The 22,002-nt window shown below is 45.4% G+C and overlaps 1 protein-coding gene across 3 annotated transcripts in view; it reads right to left on the bottom strand.

The window, feature by feature from the left end:
* LOC129355987 (tensin-1-like) overlaps positions 1 to 22,002 on the bottom strand; it is a 67,999-nt gene that overhangs the window by 33,079 nt on the left and 12,918 nt on the right. The window contains exons 1-2 of one of the 3 annotated variants that reach the window (XM_055025613.1): positions 16,735 to 16,966; positions 2,436 to 2,550 (exon numbers count right to left, since the gene is read on the bottom strand). In XM_055025613.1, the coding sequence (XP_054881588.1) occupies positions 2,436 to 2,550; positions 16,735 to 16,800 (181 nt within the window). In that variant the 5' untranslated portion in view covers positions 16,801 to 16,966. Of the gene's footprint in view, positions 1 to 2,435; positions 2,551 to 2,804; positions 2,909 to 16,734; positions 16,967 to 22,002 lie in introns of those variants that run through there. The other 2 variants (XM_055025614.1, XM_055025612.1) reach the window with 2 other exon arrangements.

Raw genomic sequence — 22,002 nt, 5'->3', positions numbered from 1 at the left:
GAAAACCGCAGTACTGGTTCTGTTCTGGACCCGGTTCTGACCCGTCTCTGTGTCTGTTTTCTGTCAGCCAGGTTTGTTTTGGTTCTGATGGTTCTGTGATTTCAGCCTCCTCTGGTCTGTCGGCCCGATAAGCAGCAGGACCGGTCCGCCGGGCCAGAACTCCCTGGTGAGCCTCGGTCCAGGCCCGCATGGAGGACGGCCAGAACTTCCTTACTGGGTGAGAGCAGAGCGGCGCTGTGGGCCGGTCCGGTCCGGTCCGACTTTCCCTTCTTAGGCAGGAAGAGCAGAGAGGAAGAGGGGGGCGTTCCCTGGTTCTCCTCGGACCGTTTTCCCCCTCGGGTCCGGGCGGGTCCACTTCGGACACAATCAAAGGGCGGGGCTCTTCCTCTTCCTCCCCGCCCACTTTCCCCGCTCTGTTCACACACACACACACACTATAGACACACACACCATGAACACACACTATAGACACACACTATAGACACACACTATAGACACACACACTATAGACACACACACTATAGACACACACTATAGACACACACTATAGACACACACACTATAGACACACACCATGAACACACACTATAGACACACACTATAGACACACACACCATGAACACACACTATAGACACACACACTATAGACACACACTATAGACACACACACTATAGACACACACGATAAACACACACTGTTTCATTGTGCAGAAGTCTTAAACCAGATGCCTCATTTTTTTTACTTTTTATGGGAAAACAATCCTGTGAGAAAATCCTTCGAGTCGATGAGGAGGAATTTTGGCCCAATCTTCTGATCCTCAAGAGTTCTGATCTGAGGATCCCAAACTGAGCTCTGGACTTTGACTAGGCCATTTAGGTGCAGGGTAGCTGCTGTAGATGATGACAGATGGTCCAGTTGCTTCCTGTGTTCCTTGGTATTAATGTTGGAAATTATCGGCTTTCATCTGACTCATACAGCGCTGTCATCTCCCAGGCCACGCCCCCCAGCACCACCCGTCCCAGCCGGCCCGGTTCGGTCCGGGTGGGAGTCCAGCAGGAAACGGCTGCTGCTGGACGAGAAGAATCTCTGCTGACGATTCGCCTCATGTTCGGATCTTCCTGACAGAAACATCGACTCCTGTTTGTTTATCGTTTCTGTTGCCTTACTGTGTGTCACTGCGTTTGTTTAAACAGCTGCTCTCCCACACACACACACACACACACACACACACACACACACACACACACACACACCTCATGTTACTACAACAAAACTGACACACTGGCTAAACAATCTGGATGGAGTTGGTGGGAAATTTACAGTGAAGGCCAGAAACAAGTTCATGCATCTCTGCTGCCACCTGGTGGTCAAGATGAGCTTTATTCATCGGACTCCATGGAAACCAAATGGGCATCATAAACTCATATAACCATCTGGTCATATTTTCTTTGAATATTTTTCTATCCAGACACGGTGAATCATGAATACGGATCAGAAAACTAAAGCAGAACGGCAGGAAGAGAACATGACCTGCTGAAGGTTTTCATTTACTAACTAAAATGTTTGATTATCTTCATTTATCTGCTTTGAGGAAACATTTAGAACAGCTGTTGCATCTCAGCCCATCCAGCAGGGGGCTCACTTGCTCCTCCAGTTTGATTTCTTGACTCCAGGGGATCTGGGCAGTTTGGCTCCGTCATATGGACATTACTGGATTACAATGAAATCCCATTAAACTGGGAGCCAGACCACCATCATCATCATCATCATCATCATGACCTACAGCTGCACGGCCAAACAGGAAGTGCTCGTGTTTTTCCAGGACATGTGATGGAGGTTGATCTGAGAAGATCCAAACAGAAGGAAAACCTTGGGCTCCTTCAGCTGAGAGTCGGACGGAACGTCAACACCGTTTTATTTCTGCTGATCTGGGAAGAAAGGCAGGAAGCAGCTGGACCGGCGGTCCGGCCGGAGCGGCTTGCTGTCCACAACGACAGCAAGCGGAAAGTTTTCACCTCCATTAAAGATGAAACATTTCTTATTATTAAGACCTCCAGACCAACCCGGTCACATGTGAGACAAACACTGCCCCAGTTATGGGGCACACTTCAATTAGCAGAAGAGCTAATTAGTTAGCTCTTCTGCTTTTATGGATAAATTATGAAAGCGTAAATTTAATTGGGTGTTTTGTAAACATTACGTTGAATAAAGTTTAAGTTTTGGAAATCAACAGCGGAGACCAGGTCCGGTCCGCTAATGCGCTAACAGGCTAATAGGAGAACTAATTATTCACTTAGTGTTTCTAGTGGCTCGGAAAACGTTTAGTGCTCTTAGCTTCCCCTAAATTAGCTTCTGCTATTTCCATGTTGGTGCAAAGCATCATGTCTGTCTCGACACCAGTGATGTCGCGTTTAGCATTCAGGATGTGACGCACCTCTGCAGACCAGTCCGTCCTGCGCGATGTTCTGTCTGCAGACGCCGCAGCGCTTCGTCTTCTTGAAGGTTTTCACCCGGAACGTGTGAGAGTGGAGCGCCTCCAACTCTTCTGGCTGCAGGACGGAGAGACGACACAGAAACAAGAGCAGACATTTTTATAGAGTCTTTGTGGATGAAACTGAAGCTTCAGCGAGGAAACCGAGGCCATCTACTGGTGATGGCAGTCAAATATAAAATCAACACACACTGTGTTTTGGGATGCCGCTCCAAAAGGAAGCAGCGCAGGGCATTATGGGTAAATATAACCAAAACATGCTAGCCTAGCGCTAGCTGGAGAAATTTGTCAAAACACAAAAACAAATCTTACAGACAATATTCCTTTGTTGTTTCCATTTGGTGAAAAAGGAAGTTCCCTCATTGTCTTCTTTTGTCGTTTCCTTCAGTGGTTCTTGGAGCAGCGCCCCCACAGGCCGGGAGGGGAACAGGCTGCTCAAAGGATTTGGTTGGTTTGACTCAAAAGAACCAAATCTGTAAAAATTCTTTTTAATTCTGATTTTTTCCTCGTTTGTCACCTGATGGTTTGCAGAAAACAAACTTCCATCAGTTCACACGAATGAATGAACTGATTATAGGGAGTGAAGAATAACACTGACTGTTGCAACATTATGAGATTAAACGATAACTACAAGTGGACTAACGCCAGGGGTTTCCCACAGATCCTGTCATTTCTTCTTAATGTAATTCATGGATCATCAGATCAAATCACCAAACCGTTTGGACTTAAAGCTGAGCTTCATCTTCAGAAGCTCTCTGGTTACTGCTGAGTTTTCCTCATGGAAAGTTTCCGGCTGCTGTCTTTTCCTCTGTCTCCAGGTCTGCAGACAGGCCAGCGTTTGTTGTCTTCGGTTTGTCATGGTCCTGCGCTTTGCTGCAACATAACGCGATTAGCTTAATCTGCTCAGGCTGGAATAATGACCGTGGCTGTGCAGGATGCGCCATGTTGGCAGGAGACAGGCTGCAGCGCCAAGCGCCACCAGCAGGGGGCGCAGTCAGGCTCTGGGAAAAGGGTCCTAAACCCACATAATCTAATATATGAGATGATTTAATATATTCCTTCCCAGCAGGGAATGAATGTAGTTAGAGTTACGATGTCGGGGCGGCGACCCGTTTCACTGTCATTAGGAATGATTTATGCATGAAACACATTTTCCAGATTCCAGATGAATTAACTACAACATGGGGGGCTGAAGGGCCGAGGGGCCCGGGGGGGCTGGAGGGTGCCCCCTGGCCCCCCAGACCCCCCAGGGCCCGGGGCCCGCTCTCATATCCATGGAGACTTCAGAGAATTTCAGCATCAAAAACATTCATCTCTTAATCACGTGATAAATTAAAACAAACTCAATTTCCATTTGCATGATTTATTGTTTTTCTCTAAACCTGGATGATAAAAGTTTTCAGTCAGGAGCTTTGCATTCAGTTTGTTCACAGAAACTTCATTCATTTCATCTGTTGTTTCTGTTGTTTTGTTAATGTAAAATGTTTTTCAGTCTGAAATTTGGTTTATTATTATGATTTACTGGAAAATGATCTGAAGTTCAATATTCAGCTCAGGAGAGACCGGCACTGTGTAGCCTGCATGAAAACCAAAACTGCACCCTCCTGGTGATGCATGGTGGTGGCAGCATCATGCCGTGGAGGCAGTGAAGCAGGTCAGAGTTGGAAGAAATTAAATCCAGGAAGAAAACCCAGAAACTGGAGTGGAGGTTACATATTACTTATGGGGATAATATGGGATGGTTTAGATCAGAGCAGATTCATGTCTTAGAATGGCCTAGTCAAAGTCCAGACCTAAATCCATTTGAAAATTTGTGCACCAACTACTACAAAATGTAAGCAAGTGTGACTCTCACATCTCAGCAAAGGTCTAATAATGACAAAGTAATTTAACCTCATATAACTCTATGCAGACTCTCTGTCTGCGCTCAAAGATTCACTCACCTCCACATGCTGAAAGCTTCAAGCAGCACCTACAGAAAGGAAGGAAGAGTTGCTTTCTAACTGAGGTGTGTGAGAGCTAGCAAGCCCAGAGTGTCTCCTCAAGGCTGGGTTTAAAGTTCATGTACTGAACCGGGCCAACGCTCATCGCCCGGAGAGTCGGCCCGACCCGAAGATCGGACTCGCAACCTTTCACCCAAACTGGACGATTTGGAATTACTCTTGCAGAGGAGGTTCAGCTGGACCTGGAGTACTGTTCTCCAAATGAGCTCTAATTACCGGAGCAGGTGAACCTCCTCTGGAAGAGCGAGTCGGCACACGCAATGTGTGCAGAGTTACAAGAATCCGAAGGTGTGCGACCAATCCAGGAGGCCAGAATGCTGGACTGCAGATGGCCTAGTTCAATCCATCAACTATAAACTTAGCTTTACTCACTTTACTAAAAGCTGATCCGCTCTGATCCTGGCAGAGTTTGTGAAGTTGCTTAAATGTTTGCAGTTTCTGTTTGTGGTTTATTGATAAAGAACTCTGGCGCCCCCTAGTGGAGAGAAAACTCAGTTCTAATGTTTAGGAATCATTTTACAGCTTTAAGCCTTTCACTAAAAACACTGAGAAAACAACTAACTTTGGTCTTTTTGCTAACTTGACGTTCCACTCAGAAAAACCGTGTGAAACATTTCGTCACTAATCAACTTTTAACGAAATGCAAAACGTTTCTTCCAGTCCAGACAAACATCAGCGCCGCTTCATTAACGCAACCAGCCTCAGCTTCAGCCGTCTATTCAGCCGCATTCTCACCAGCCCCGCTCTCCCAGTTCTCCCATTCACACTCAAACTGAACCAGTCAGGCCCCCTGGGAATGCGAGGTGGGGGGTCACAACCTCCACTGGTTTTGTTTTTGTTTGATTATTCGGTTTCAGGAAGTAGAGCAGAGAGTCGGACTTTCCCTCAGTATCTTAAAATTTTCTTTTCCGCTTTTTCTGCTTCTTCTCTCCGTTTCTGTTCAGGTCAAATCTTTACATCCAGTGCAGAGAGTTCCTAGAAAAGCGCCATAGGGAAGCAAAATGACTTTGTCTGAAGTTTATCCATATGTGAAATTCTGGGAATTTACCCAAAATGTAGGAAAATGCTTGATGTGAACACAGTTATCTTAGAGAACAAACAATAAGCTAGTTTACTGGGAGAGATGCTGAAAGTCCGATACACACAGGCGTTGCCCCATATTCTATTGCACCCTACATTGTGACTGTAGGGGGCGCTGTCGCATTTTAACACGATGCTAATCCAAAAATTTAAACTTTTGTCTTTATTTTTTTTTTTGCATTTGTTTCCCCACTGCTATGTTTTTTTTACCATAGCATAGTGTTGAAATGCAACACAACATTTCAACACAATATGGTGCACCAGCTTTCCTCATCTGGCCTCCATCACTAATCCCAGTATCACCAGCAGAACCCGCAGCCAGCAGGTGATGCAGCTTCCTAAACAAAGATGGTTTCCTGATCAGACCAGCTCCTGAACAAAACACTGTTTGACCTCAGAGAACCGAGTTGACATGCAGCGCTGCGCCAGGCGCCGCTAAGAGGCGGGTGGGACCCGGTGGGACATGGTGGGACCCGATGGGACATGGTGGGACCCGATGGGACCCGGTGGGACCCACTCTGGTTATTTTCTGGTTCAGTGTTCTCCAGAACCTCTGACTCTTCTACCTGCTGTGACCCGTTGGGTCGGTCCGGGTCACAGAGGGAGGAAATGGTTCCAGACAGGCAGAGAGGACCCAGGAGGCGGGTCAGGGTGGAACAGGCCCGTCTCTCCCCCCTCCTGGGAACTGACCCCCGTTCCCTTAGAGACGCACGCTAATCCCTGCCTAGCGCTCATTAGCACACAGGCGCTAACAGGCAGCAAACTGCATTAATGAGACAACGGCGCACCCTCACCCTGCCATCACTCCGACCCACTATTAACATGTTCACCTGTCAAAACTAATCAATGATCAATATTTGCTGATACATCTCTGATTTACTCCTGCAGAAAAAGTCTTTACATCTAATTTCAAACAGTTTAAGATCCTTCAGTCGTGTTTTTATTTGGACTTTTGTTACTTTTAGACATATTTACAGTTTAATGTTTCAAACTGACATCAGGAGGCAGAAACACGTCAGCAACAACAGAAACCGCCACCCTGTCAACTTGAGAAGGGTTCAAAGGTCATCCTCCTCCAGAGAAAGAAAAACTATTCAAAAGATTTTCAAGAAAAAATTCAAAACATTGTAAATAATAAAGGAAAAAAAGGATTTTTCCCAGAAGGAAAACAGATCCAGCCCAAAACCACGGCAGGAAACCCAGAGCGCGTCTGACAGTCAGGCAGGTCAAAAGTCAAAGACCCAAAACATAGCAGCAGATCTACAACACAGAAGGAAAAGAAACAAGCTTTTGAATGGCCTAGTCAAAGCCCAACCCTCAAACTAACAGACAGGTTGAGATGTGATCAAAATGTCTCCACGAGAAAATGAAGCTTTGTTTTTCACCCTGAACCTTTTCTACTGGACCAAATAATTTTGATAATGTTATGATGCATGAAGCTGAAGTTGACAGGTCAAAGGTCAGTAGCACTAAGGACACGATTATGAAACAAACTTTCAATCAGGTATTAATTCATGAACTGTGGTTTCCTTTCTGCTGTGGAGATTCTCTGGATCTGAATCAGAACTGAAGAAATTTAACAAACGAGAAAAAATGGGATTATTTACCAGAATCAGAACCGAGCCTCATTACATCTCCTTTAAACGACGTTCAGTTTGACCCGTCTGCCTGGACCAGAACCAGGCGCAGAACCTGGACCAGAACCAGGCCCGGTTAGGTAATGCTAAACTGTTCCAGACCCGGATCGGTACCAGACATTCCGGCTGAATAACATCAGCAAGCAGAAAGCGATCTCACCTCTGATTCCACTTCAAACATGACCTCAGTCAGAGGAGCCATGTTGACTGGGGCAGCGGATGACATCACTCAGAAACACCTAATTAATGCGGCGTATTAATTAATATACCGTCAGATAACTTCATCGCTAACGGATCAGACCGGCAGCAGGAAGTGGACCCGGGTCAGAACCAACTCAGAACAATAAAATAATCTGGACCCAGACCGACCAGATGCCTGCAGTAATCTGCGCTTACCAGCTAGCATGCTAGCATGCAGCCATGCTAACATGCTAGCATGCTAAGAAGCCATGGGATCGTATGGCTGCATCCCGTCTGGGGAGTCCAGAAGTTATTTATTTCTGTTCAGATTCTGATTTAATGCATTTATTCATAAAGGACATTTATTGATTTAGGCTGGTTTTCTATAAACGTTCCACTTCATTTAATCTACCAGCAGAAATGAAAGTTGATTCATTTTTTAAACATAATGACATGTTGGTTCAGACAGTCTGGTTGAGTGGCCTTTGACTAGGCCATCCTGTCAACAGCTCTGGCTCCACTTAACTCAACTGGTCTGTTAACCAATCAGAAGTCTCCAATATCATGACATCATTGCTTAAAGAGACAGAAAATAATTCCGGATTTATTCGACCCATTTCTACCAAGTTCACTAAATCTGATGAATATCATGAGGCGTCTGCATGTTGATGAGAAAATGAACAGAAACAGAATCGTTCCTTCATGTTTCCATGTTTCCGCTCCGTTCCTCATGTTGATATCCTGGCCTGGACTCAGGTATGTGTTACATAAGTCCATATAAAGCAGGATATTAAGATTCAGTTTCATTTGTTTTCAGAGAAAATCACAGAGAGGAGATTTGTGTTTAAACAAGATAAAGCAGAGAATCGCTTTCAGAACCAAAGAAAACAAACGATTCCTGCAGAACATGAACGGGAGCCAACTGAGAACCAGAGGAGTTCAACATGAAACCATCTGGAGTCGGCAACGACTGGCACCGTCAGCAGAACCACTGCAGAGGTCAAGACGTCAAGGTCACCGCCGGCAGATCGGACCTGCCGGGTCAGGCAGAACCAGGCTGCAGCTTTGTGTTTTTTATCTGTGCAGAAACAAACGCAGGACATTTCACAGCAGTTTGATTTGGCTGCCATGTTCTGCCTCTGGCAGCAGAACTCAGACTGGACCAGAACCGGTTCTGTGTTTTCACAGCAACAGCAGCTCTGCTGAAACGTTCCCATAAAAGGAGAATTTAACCCAAAACGTCGGGTTGATCAACCCGAGCAGCAGCTGGGAGTCACTCTGGGCTCCTTATCGTTTTAATTAAACTCATAAATTCAACATGTTGGGGTCAAAGTGACCAAAAGGTCAAAATGAGTTTTAATTATTAGAAAATGACGTTAATGTCCAGATATTCAGTCCATTGTATCAGACAGAATATTCAGAATATTCATGGAGATGAATATGAATATAAACACTTGGAAAAACAAACCTGAACAACTGAAAATAAACCAAAGCAACATCTGAACCAAAACACCATTAATCAATAAAACGGATAGAAATCAGATAATAATAGCAGAGAGGCAAAAATCATGTTTCAAATCTGATGGCGGCAGATGCATCATTTCTTGTTTTACTCGAGAAAAAACTGGAGACAGATAATTATTCAGGAAAACTGCAGATAAATTGGTGTCATTTTGTGTTGTTTCCATTTTCACTGGTTTCAGGATGTTTCTATCACCTCCAGGTTTTCTGCATGGCATCAAGTCATTAACTCCAGTTCATTAAAGATCTGGATAATCAGACAGTCCAGATTTCCCTTGTTTTTCAGGCTTTTATTGTGAAAGTTTCTTCTACTGCACTACAAAGCAGAGGAAACATCATTATTCAGGACGTGTTGCTGAGGGTGAGCAGACCCTCTGATGAAAACCTGACAAGTTAAACAGCCAAACCGGGTCAATCTGAATCCAGCATGAATGTTTACTCACGTAGCATTAGCCGCCAGGTGCTAACAGCTGCTGGAGGAGAGGATGTAGCTTCCTTGTGCTATCAGTCAGCACAAAGAGCCTGGCTGCAACAGTTACGTCCAAAGTGCGGCTACATTTATGAGTTTATGCTCCGGTTGCCGTAGTTTCACTGCCTTCCAGATAAACAACAACAAAACATTCCAAGTTCTTGATAAACTCAATATTGATTTAATGTTGAAAAACATATCAAGCTCTGAAGCTAAGTATCAATGCTACGCTTTAGAACCAGTCGCATGTCGTCCCTGAAACACAGAAGTTAGTTTATGAACATGGAGAGTCACAGCATAGAACCGCAGCGGATAGAATGTGACCTGCAGACGGTTTCCCACGCTGATCAACGTTTTAAATATTCTTGAAGTAGATTATTTTCCTATAACTTCTCAAATCTTTTAGATTACAGAAGGCAAAAAAATATTTTCTGGGCTTTTTAAATGAATCTAAATCTAAATGAGCTTTTGGACGCATGCTAGCTCTGAGAGCATAGGTCAGCTGTCGCTTTGTGTTTTCATGGTTAATGACGCATCTGACGATCAAACACAAGGAAAACAAAACAAGATGGAAGTGCTCATTGTATGCTAACTGCTGCTAGCAAAACAAGCTAACGCCTATTCATTACTCAGCATTTTACACAATCCAGCAACAAAGAGCAGCTAATCTGGGACGGACGCCATTTTGGATCTTCAGGTTGTTCTTCACCCAGTCGTTTGTTCTGACTGGTTCAGGTAAACTGGGATCAATAGTGTGGGTTTCACAGTGTCCTGATACCAGCCATGTTCGTTCTGCAGCATCATGTCGTCCACACAGATTTAAAGGTCAGTTAGGTATGTCTGTGGACCTTGCAAGAGGTCAAAGGGTCAGTTACCAGATCTGGTTTTCAGAGGACGATGACAGCATGTGGAGCTGTGGGAATGAGGGCAATTAGACTCTTTTTACGCAACAAACTATAAAATTACACAATCTTTAAGTTAAGAAAGGAGGTCAAAAAGCCCAACTATTTCAGTTAAACAGGAGTAAAGCAGATTACATTTTTCTGCCAGGACAAGGTGGACGTGACCGACGGTTTGATTCTGAGTCTTCAGGCTGTGGAGGGTTGAGACGAATGTGTCCAGTGGAGCGAACACAAAGCTGGGGGTCTGCTGGTGGAGGGTGGGAGGGCAGAACAAAGCTCCACAAGTTGCATAAATCAGTGGAGCAAAGTGTTAACCTCCCATTATTCCCCTGCTTCACACGTTTCAAACATGAAACAGCCACAGATTAAAGCGATCGCCACAACGCAGCCGGAGGAACCAGATGTTGGACTGAAAATGGGTCCGAAACGTGGAGCGCTCGTCTTCCAACAGGCTGGGATCGAATAACTCCAGAGAGAAAGAAACGAGGATCTAAACGAGGTTAAAGCTGGAAGGAGCAGGGAGAGAAGAGACGGTTCTGATGATAACAGGAAGCTGTAAACAGTCACAACCTGCTGCCATTACAAACATCCCCAAAAATGTCAATGTTTCACTAATGTGGAAAAACTATTTTACAATTGCAATGTGACTGAGAAACGCAATTTAAATCACACGACTAAGTTTGTTCATACAAAGCCATCCTCCTCCTCCTACTTCCTGTCGTCTTCTTTGTCTTTTCCACCAGTAGTAACATCCGTTGTGGATCACATGATTTATGTGACGTGAAAAAGTGTTTCCATCGCAGCTTTTCAAAATACATTCATTTCAGAAAATCACCGACGTGGAAAAGTTTTGTGTTTCTTTCTCTCCTTTACTTCCATTTATTCATATTTTTTCCTTTCTGTCTGGATGTCCATTAAATTTGAGCTAAACAGAAATCAACATTTCCACATAAACCATCCTGTGAAAGCCATAAGGTTCAGTGAATCACCTTGAGTCCCTCGCCGGGTGGTGCCGAGCTCAGACGGGTCCGATCCTCACCTCTGACCCCGGCAGCAGTTTTTCAGATCAAACACCTTTTCCATTGGCTTGGCACCAATCTGATCCGGAATAACAGCGACTCCTGAATGTCAACACAAACTGCGGGTTTATTCCGAGGTCATCACTGAGAAACCTGATCAAATCTCAGGATTCATTAATTATTCAGCGTTTGGTGGCTGGAAGCTCTGAAGGCTTTGTGTTTATTTTGCACCACTGTTCGCCCCGAGCGTCTTGGCTTAATTTCCTGCGTCCTTCAGGTCGGTTCTGCCATTTCCCAGGACTTTTCTCTGGATCTTCTTTCTGCTGGAGGAGGAATCAGCGTTTGTCCTGAGCCTCCGGGTTACGGGGCGGATCCTGTCTGGTTCTTTTGCGGCGGTCCGTTTCCTGGACGGGGAACCCAGACTTTCATCCTGAGGTTTGCTCCATGACGGCGTCAGCAGCTGCAGAGCCAACATGAGCTGCAAACCTCGGACAATTATGAAACACTGAACTCTGTCTCTGCCCCACCAGGAATAACAGGACAATCGACCTCCTGTATGCCAATGTGAGGGATGCATACAGAGCAACACCCCTACCCCACTAGGGAAGTCAGATCACAACATCGTTCACCTACAGCCACTGTACACCCCCCTGGTCCAAAAGCAGCCTACAACAGCTCGCTCCATCAGGAGGTGGTCCCCTGAGATGGAGAGTGCTCTGAGAGACTGTTATAACACCACGGACTGGGATGCACTGTTCAGCCCGCATGGCCAGGACATAGAGGGGCTGACACACTGCCTGACGGACTATCTGAACTTCTGCGCAGATGTGGTATCCCCTGCTAAGACTGTCCGCTGTTACCCTAATAACAAGCCTTGGGTAACGCGGGAAGTCAAACTGTCCTCAACAAGAAGAAGGTTGCCTTCAGGAGAGGAGACAGGGAGGCCATGAAGGCAGCACAGCAGGAGGTGAAGCAGTGTGTGAGGGAAGCAAAAGACAGCTACAGGAGAAAGGTGGAGCAGAAGCTGAGAGAGAACAACATGAGGGAGGTCTGGGAAGGTGTGAGGACCATCACTGGCCTCAACACAAAGACCAGAGTCGTTGAGGGAACAATGGAGAGGGCAAACCAACTGAACAACTTCTTCAACAGGTTCAACCAGTCTGTGCCCCCCCAACCCCTTCTCTCACTGCAGCCACCTCTGCTCCTTACCACACACTCCCCACAGACAACAAAACACTGACAACCCCCCCACACACCTCAGCACAACCTCCACCCCACATCACCACAGACCAGGTCAGAGAACAGCTGAGGAAGCTCAAGCCCAGGAAAGCAGCAGGGCCGGACCAGGTGTGTCCAAGGCTGCTGAAGACCTGCGCTGCTGAACTGGGAGAGCCACTACAGCGGATCTTCAACCTCAGCCTGCAGCTAAGGGAAGTGCCCACCCTCTGGAAGACATCCTGCATCGTCCCAGTGCCCAAGAAGAACAGGCCCAGCGAGCTGAATGACTTTCGGCCCGTGGCACTCACTTCACACCTGATGAAGACGTTGGAGCGGCTCTTCCTCGGCCTCCTCAGACCTCAGGTGGAACATGCTCAGGACCTCCTGCAATTCGCCTACCAGGCAGATGTTGGTGTGGAGGATGCCATCCTCTACCTGCTGCACCGGGCCCACTCCCACCTGGATAAGGGCAGTGGCACAGTGAGGATCCTTTTCTTGGACTTCTCCAGTGCCTTCAATACAATCCAGCCCCTTCTGCTCCAGGACAAACTAAATGGCATGGGAGTGGACCAGCACCTGGTCACCTGGATCCATAGTTACCTCACCAACAGGCCGCAGTATGTCAGGCTGAAGGACACCGTGTCTGACACTGTGGTCAGCAGCACAGGAGCCCCTCAGGGCACAGTGCTGGCCCCTCTTCTCTTTACCCTGTACTCCTCTGACTTCCACTACAACTCGGAGCTGTGTCACATACAGAAGTATGCTGATGACACAGCCATAGTCGGATGTATCAGGGACGACGGAGAGGAGGAATATCGCTGTCTGGTGAGGGACTTTGCTCTCTGGTGCCACACAAACCACCTGGAACTCAACACCTCTAAGACGAAGGAGCTGGTTATAGACTTTGGGAGGTCCAGACCAAAGCCGAGACCAGTCGTACTGGAGGGAACGGAGGTTGAGGCCGTGGGCTCCTACAAGTACCTCGGGCTGTGGCTGGACAGTAAACTGGATTGGTCAAAACACACCAGCCACCTGTACGGGAAGGTGCAGAGCAGGATGTACTTCCTGAGGAGACTGCGGTCCTTTAACATCTGCAGCAAACTGCTGTGGATGTTCTACCAGTCAGTGATCGCCAGTGTCCTCTTCTACACCGTGGTGTGCTGGGGAGGCAGCACATCCAAGAAGGACACGTCCAGACTGGACAAACTGATCAGGCGTGCCGGCTCTGTGGTCGGCATGAAGTTGGATCTCTGGTGACGGTGGCAGAGGCGAGGACACTGAACAAACTGCTGGACATCATGGACGATAGCAGCCACCCTCTACACGCCGTCATCAGCAGCCAGAGGAGCCTGTTCAGTGACAGACTGCTGCTTCCCAAGTGCCGGACCAATAGATTCAAGAACGCCTTTGTCCCCCACGCCTTCAGACTGTACAACTCCTCACTGGGGGGTCGGAGGTGACACAGGACAGAGGGAAGAAGGAGTAGTTTTTCTACAAATGTGAACTCCATATTTATCAGGCCAAACCATACAGTGCAATACCATATCACTGGTCAATCTATCGACCAAATTGCTATAATTTCCTTTTGTGTTGTATTTATATTCTTTGTTTTGTATTTAATTTGTATTTTTTTTGTATTTTGTGTATGCTTACTGTGTGCCACATTTTTGCCTGTGAGCTGCTGGTAACTATAATTTCCTGAGGGAGTCTTCCCAAGGGATCAATAAAGTCAAGTCTAAGTCTAAGTCTAAGTCTAATAATGAGCTCTGAAACATTTTATATTATATTCAACCGATTTATACAGTATATTTTCAGAAGAAGCCTTTACATTATTACATTTACAGGGTTAAATAATTTAATAGTCCATTTGTAGTGTAAACATATTTATAGTTTATCAGTAGTTTCAGTGATAATGAATCCTACTTTATTGATATAAAACATTGAAATTCCCTGATCTGCAGATTGTTAATTGTCCTTTTTCAGTTTTTATGGTCCTAATGGAGCCTTTCAACATTCTGGGAGGTCCTTAGAAGCTGCGGGTGAAAGGTCACGACGATGAAGGCTGTGAATTGACGTATTGAGCTGATCCACTCAGAACAATCAGCTTAAAGCCGCCAGATATGATTTTAAATGAAGGATTTATTCACATTAACCATGAAGATCCTGCTGCAGCGAAAGTGAAGATGATTATTAATTAAACGCTCAGCAGGAACAACCTGAACCTGTCCTGATACTGGACCCGGTACTGTGATTATTCTGCAGAAACTGGACCAAACAAAGTGTCACTTTAAAGATATAAACCGTTTTCCAGCTCAAAAGGAAAACCAGAAGTTCCTGCCAAACGTAGAATTGTGTTTGGAAAGCAAGCTGAAGCAAATAGCTGAGGATTAAGTTGAGAAGGATTTTAAATCAGAGACATTAAACGATCCGGAGAGTCGAGAGGCTGAGGGGGGAAGGTGTGTCCAAATTAAAGAGGCTTCAGCACCAAACAAAGCTCTGCCTTCAACACAGGGCTCAGATTGAACCTCGCCCCTTTAAGTGAGCCCGCTTTGTCGCCCTGAGCTCTGATCCAGTCAATCAGTGACCCGCGGCTTAGCTGGGGGGCTTTGAGCTCCTTTACAACCCGGACCCCCCGCCCTGCACCTCGCTGCCCTGCCTCAAAGGGAAGAATGGTAATTAACTGATGAAGAGCTCAGTGAGATTATCCAGCCCCCCGCTGGGCCCCGGCGGTGCGGTCGTGTCCCGGAGGAGAGCGGCCCGATGAGGAGGGACGGTTCTGAAAAGGTCCATTCAGACCCGACCGCTTTCATCTCAGAGCGGCGATCAGCGCCCGGAACGCCGCTTCACACCCGCTTCACACCCACTTCACACCCACTTCACACCCGCACAAATGTAACGCTTAAAGATGGCGGTCCAAACACGGGGAGCACGAGCCGGACGGGACCGGAGGGTGGGCCGGACCGGACCCGGCCGGATCAGAATGCAAACACAACCCGGCTCTGAGCGCCGACCCACTGAAGCACAAACATTCTGGCTCCTTCCTTAAAGTTGCATTTTAAACATTTTTCCAGCTTCTCCAGGCGGATGACGGGCAGTGGCATTCCCAGGGCCGGATTCAGAAGAATCAGGGCCCCTGAGATGGAGGCCCTTCTGGTGCCCCATCCCAAGAAGCAAATAAACAAAAATAAGCATTTTACTTCTGCACATTAAAGTACATGCAGCGGTTAAAATGTCCCAGGTGATTCGGCTCCATGTTGCTCCCAAAGAGATATTTGGTCAGCTATTTGAGGATTACATTAATAAAAATGAAAACAACACTTCATAATGGCCTGTGAGGTTTATAGAAAATGTAATGTAGAACATTTCATTAATTAAAAAGTCTAAATCTTTTAAAACCACTTTAGTTTTTCCATCATGTCTTGTTTTTCTCTGGAGTTTTGATTCCTTTGTGTTTCAGAAATACTTTCATCTCCATGGCAACCACTCAGTTGTGAAAATACCTGAGTGGACAGCTCCTCCCCCACTCAGCCCCTTCAGACTAGCCAGCAGCAATTAGCAAACACCTGGTGGACCCGCTGAGCTCGGTACAGCAGCTGCTCCTCAGAGCAATCCTGGAAAAACGTTAAAGGGTTAAAGGAGAAGCCATGTTGGAATGACTTCCTGGAGGCGGAGCTTCAGGAAGAGCTTCTTAAAGAGACAGAGACACAAATTCAAGGTGTTAAGATTACAAAGTAAATGTTCTTTTAAGTCATATGTGATATGCATTTTTATAACAAGGTATTGTTATAAAAGTGCAATATAATTACTAATATAGTCACTTAAAGGTAAAACTGCCCTTTAAAGCTGAATAAATGTGAAAAAGTGGTTTAGCGTCTCCATCTGCATCAGATCATCAGGATCTTTTGCTTGCTGTTAGATTGAAGCAGAAACAATCATTACACCAAAACCCAGAGAAAAGTCATGAGGCAGTGAAAGATTCACGTCTCATCACAACCAAAACTCCACAAACATTCTGAGCCAAATCAGAACCAAATCAGAACCAAACCACCGGAGATGTTTCCATTTCACACGAAACCAACTGAATCTAAAACTTTCTCCCTGAGCTGAAGGCAGCAGTCGGACCCTTGCCCGCACCCAGCCCCGAAACGTAGGACCACCCAGAGCATCTCCTGACCCGGCGCCGCCGCTCAGCCTCGGTTCTGACGGATCTCACCCAGAACATGCAGGACAGGCAGACCCAGGTCCGAGCCGCAGGCAGGCTGAGGGAGACGGACGGCATGATGCTTCCTCAGGGTGAGCCCGGCCGCCGGCTGCAGGAAGGTCATGACCCCTCTGGACCCCACCGTGCTCCGCTGTCTGTTCCGGATCAGAACCAGGCTCCGGATCAGAACCAGGCTGCCTCTCTGAGCCGCTCCGTCGCTCTGAGGGAAACTTTCACAAAGCGTTTCTTCTCCAGCTGGGGGTTCGGCTGGGGGAGGGGGTGCTCCGCTCGCCCATTTCTCCCTCTCTCTCTTCAGACCTCCGACTCTCACTGCCTTTCATTTCATTCATTGCTCCCCTTGCCCCTCCCCCTCCTGTTTCTGCGTCCTTTTTAATATTTCATCAGCTCTGCCTCCGTTTGCCCTTCAGATGGACACGTTTCCCTGACAACAGGAAATGCAGCCGCGACATTTCGGACCTCAGTCCTGCTGGAAAATCTGCATTACAGACAAAAAACTTTTCTTTCTTTGATTCAGACCAATTAAAACTTCAACGAAAAAAATGCGGGATAGAAAAAAAAAAAACTAGCAGGAAGGAAAATCAGATTCTCATCCAGTCCGGTCAATAAGTTTACATACACTATTGCTTCAAATGTAAATCTGAATAAAAACTTTAATTTTTATTCAGATTTCAGCAAAAAAAATAAATAAGAATACAAAAAAAAATTCAATAAAATATCATGCAAAACAAAAGGTGTGAGAATCTAATGAAAGAAGAAGGCATGATGGTGAAACATGGTGGTGGCAGCAGGATGCTGTGGATGGACGGAGTTAAATCAGGAGAAGAAGAGTTGAGATGTTTTGGTTCAGATCTAAACTGATTTATGGGCTAGCATGGCCTAGTCAAAGTCCAGACTAAGCCTCACCTTCAGTCTGTTCAAAACAGGTTGAACCTAAACTGGAAGACCAGGTTGATGCACGCCGCACTTTTCAGATTCTATTTGTGAAAAAAAAAAACATTTTATACTTCAGTTGAGATCATTAATAAAATACATAAAAGTTCTAAGATGAAAAAAGAGAAAAGTGATTAATAGTTTTTTTATTTGAGTTCTATGTTTTGACAAACGACGTTACCAGATGTTCTCCATCCAGGTTTTCCCAGCATGCACGGCGTTCAGATCTGGACTGGGAGCTCCTGATGATGCAACACAAACAAACACACACCCTCCGTCCCCGTAAACACACACCCTCCGTCCCCGTAAACACACACCCTCCGTCCCCGTAAACACACACCCTCCGTCCCCGTAAACACACACCCTCTCAGGTTCACAATCAGCCACTTGTTGTATTCAGGTCTGTCAGTTTCTCACACACTGTTCAAACAGAGCCAGACACACCCAGAAACACACACACACACACACACACACACACACGCTAATACACACACACACACACACACACACACACACACACACACACGCATACACACACACACACACACACACACACACACACACACACAGCGTTAATCTGCTAGCAGCTCCACACCGAGATGCCCATGTTTGTTTTACTTCTATATGTTTAAATGACTGCTAAAATGAAAATCTCTGAAATTAAATCAGATTCAAGTTGGATGCTGAAGTTAAAGCAAAATGAAAACTGAAACTGAAGAGTCCAGGAGCTAACGAGCTTCCTGCTGCCAGCTTCACGTCACAGAAACAGAATAATTATTGCAGATATCAGTGATGTCATTCTGACTGGTCAAAATGTAAAAAGTAAAAAGAAAACCTCTTAAACTTACTTTATGACTAGTTATAATTTAGTTGTTAATACCTGGAATATGTTTCAGAAAGTCAGTAATTAATGATAGATATTTATAATTAAAGACAACTTAATAATAAATCTGGCATAATTTATTTAATATCAATTCAATAGAAAAATACTATTTCGATTCCCAAAGAGAAATTCAATGTTGTTTGAACTCATTAGTTCACAATTCCTCAGTTATTGTAGCTGATGTGGCAGGAAAGATCTCCTGTAGCAGTCTGTGTTACAACCATTTTGTAAAAGCTTCTAATTACTAAAGACTAGTCAGAATGTAATTGGCGATCTCAAACATGTATATTGTCCAGTCAAAATATAAGAAAGATATTAATGAACTAATATGTGTTTTATAAACCAGTTTCAGATTTCTGGAATAAAAATGCAGTGAAGCTGATTTTATGTTAAAATGGCTTGCCATACACCACTGATGTACGGTAAAATAAAATGAAATGAAAACAGATTCTGAAAACTGGAACCAACCGGCTGATCGCTAACCTGTTTCTGCACAGCATGTGCAGAGGAAAAACTGTCGCTAACAGGACAAACCTCCAGCAGAACCAGAACCAGAATCAGAACCAGCAGCCTCTCCCAGTCCACTGGAGTATCAGGAAACAGAACTGAACCAAGAGAACTTCCTAAAGCTGTGACTCCGTTGACTTTTCACGTTAAAAAAGCTTTACACAAACGACAAAAATCAGAATAAAGTTCTCAATTTAACAAAAAAGTTTTACACTCATTTTTTTGTCTTTTCTTAAAGAATTAAGACTAAAGTGAAAACATGACCCAACACTGCCACCCACTGGTGGCTCTGTGCCTTACCAGAGGCACCAAACCTAGAGCTACATGCTAGTTAGCATCTTCTGCTTCCTGTCATTCCAGCCATGCGTAGCGTCAGCATGATGACATCACGCTTTATGAAGCTGGTTTGATTCTCTGAACAGTTCATGGAAACACAAATAATTCACATTTTTACAACTTTTTAAAATTTGATCAAAATTTGCGTGACAATCAGATGAATCCATAACTACTGTTACTGTGAAAGGTCAGTGGTAGTAACAGCTCCTTTAGTGTCTTCATCTAGGAGAGAAACAGGTGAACTCCAATTCTACTAGAAAGTTGAGTGGAAGAAAAATAACCAACAGAGATAAATAACAAAGCCGTCCACCAGAACATTTCAGATTTCTTTCTGCTTCTCTGGTGATGATCCTCATGCAGAATTGTTATTTCCCAGCAGGCCTTGGTAGCAGTTTTAGTTACCATGGTGACAGACAGAATCTGGAGGTCGTCATTAAGAGGAAGATGATGAAGATGAGCTCAGCAGGAGCTCATGCTGTTCCCAGCTGTAACCTGCAGCTCCCTCTGGTGGCCATGAGGCAAAATGAGCCCAGAGAGCATAGAAACAGGAAGCAGTGATGTCAGGGGGGGCGTGTCCTCACGTGGGTTAGAGGGTTGTTGACACAGAGAGGAAGACACACCCAGCCCCACTCCAACTGCCCAGCTGAAACAATGGCCCCTCAGCTCACATGTGCTGAAACGTTTTCTCTGTCCTCCAGGAGCACAGAGCTCACCGCCGCCCCTGCAGGCCGCCCCCTGCAGGCCGCCCCCTGCAGGCCGCCCCCTGCAGGCCGCCCCCTGCAGCGACAGTATGAAGGGAAAGCAACCACTTCTTTGTGAAGTGGATGAATATAATATACAAGTTTCCCTTTCTGAAATCAGAAACATAGACTGAACTGTTTCAAGCTTGTAATATTGATTATTAAGACTCACAATACAAATCAATACACTGGATGTTTCAAAGAAATATTTGATTTCTGTGAATCATGTTCACTTTCATGTAACGTTTGGTTGTGGCTCCTTTGCGTGAATTTCTGCATCATCGTTGGTTCTGGTGTCTCATCTTCCTCTGTACAATACTCCATAGTAATGCACTGATCTGCTAATCTGTTAGCGCTTTAGCCATCTTAACTTCACCTGCCTTTTTACATATAATTTCTAAGAGCTCATTTATTTGGCTGTTTGTTTTTTAAGATGAATAAACATCAACATTGGAGTTGAAGTTTTGGTTATCGACTGAATTCTTCAAATATTCATGCTCTTATTTTGAAGGTGAAACGGACACAGCAGTTCTGTTTCCTCTGGAGTTTTCTCTTTTTTTCTCAATAATCATTTCGCAAGAAAAAACCACAAGACAGACAGCAGACAGCCAGATATAGACATACACACAGTAACTACAGCTGTTATGGAACATGTTTATGTCAAATTAAATCGTTGCTCAAGGGTCATAGTGAAGGTAGTGATTTAGCATTAGCTTCTGCTAAGTAGCCTAGCTAAGTGAAATAATCTAGAGATCAGGCTGACCTCTGACCTTAACCCTCCCATTGAGTCTGGCCTCTGTCAGCTGAAGAACATTTCCAGGACCTGCTGTTGTCATGGCAACCTTCCAGGCCTCTCGGGTCTTCTGGTTCTGCTCTGCGTCGGAACCAGAACCAAACCTGGAGACGCAGCATTCAGCTTCTATGCACTAGAATCTGGAACAAACCTCCAGAAAACTGAAAAACAGCCGAAACACTGAAGTCCTGACTGCTACAGCAGCTACTGATTGGATGTGACATTTAGTGGACGATATTTCCTCAGATCAATTTTTAAGATTTTTAAATTCTCACAATATTCAGCAAGAACAAAGCAGGAAGTTAAAACTGCAACACTATTCCTAATACTCCAGACAGATGTCCAGTAAAGTCTGCATACGTGTGTATGTGTGTGTGTGTGTGTGTGTGCATGCGTGCGTGTGTATGTGTGTGCGTGTGTGTGTGTATGGGTGTGTATGTGTGTGTGTGTGTGTGTGCATGTGTGCGTGTGTATGTGTGTGTGTGTGTATGTGTATGGGTGTGTATGTGTGTGTGTGTGTGTGTGTGTATGTGTATGGGTGTGTATGTGTGTGTGTGTGTGTATGTGTATGGGTGTGTATGTGTGTGTGTGTGTGTGTGTATGTGTATGGGTGTGTATGTGTGTGTGTGTGTGTGTGTGCATGTGTATGGGTGTGTGTGTGTGTGTGTGTATGGGTGTGTATGTGTGTGTGTGTGTGTGTGTATGTGTGTGCATGTGTGCGTGTGTATGTGTGTGTGTGTGTATGGGTGTGTGTGTGTGTGTGTGTGTATGGGTGTGTGTGTGTGTGTGTGCGTGTGTTCGCACAGCACCAGGAAAAGATGTTAGCAATGACCTCAGAGAAGCAACTGTTGCTCCAGAGAGAGGCTCCATATTTTCCAGCTGCTTTTAGAAAACAGAAATCTGAACAAACTGAGGATCAAAATCATCCGGCAGCCGTCCTTCAGCCTCTCAGTGCTGCACCGTTGTACCTGGCTGCTGCCGCTCCTCAGCTTCCAAAATGGAAAAAGGCAGAAGAACAATTTCGCCCAACTGAAGACAATATGGAGACACCAGTGAAGTCCTCCCATCCT

This window comes from Poeciliopsis prolifica, unplaced genomic scaffold, assembly GCF_027474105.1.
Source record: "Poeciliopsis prolifica strain line A6 unplaced genomic scaffold, Auburn_PproV2 SCAFFOLD152, whole genome shotgun sequence".
NCBI classification, from domain to species: Eukaryota; Metazoa; Chordata; class Actinopteri; order Cyprinodontiformes; family Poeciliidae; genus Poeciliopsis; species Poeciliopsis prolifica.
The sequence above is the reverse complement of the archived record's forward strand: the minus strand, read 5'-3'. Positions and strand labels throughout refer to the sequence as shown.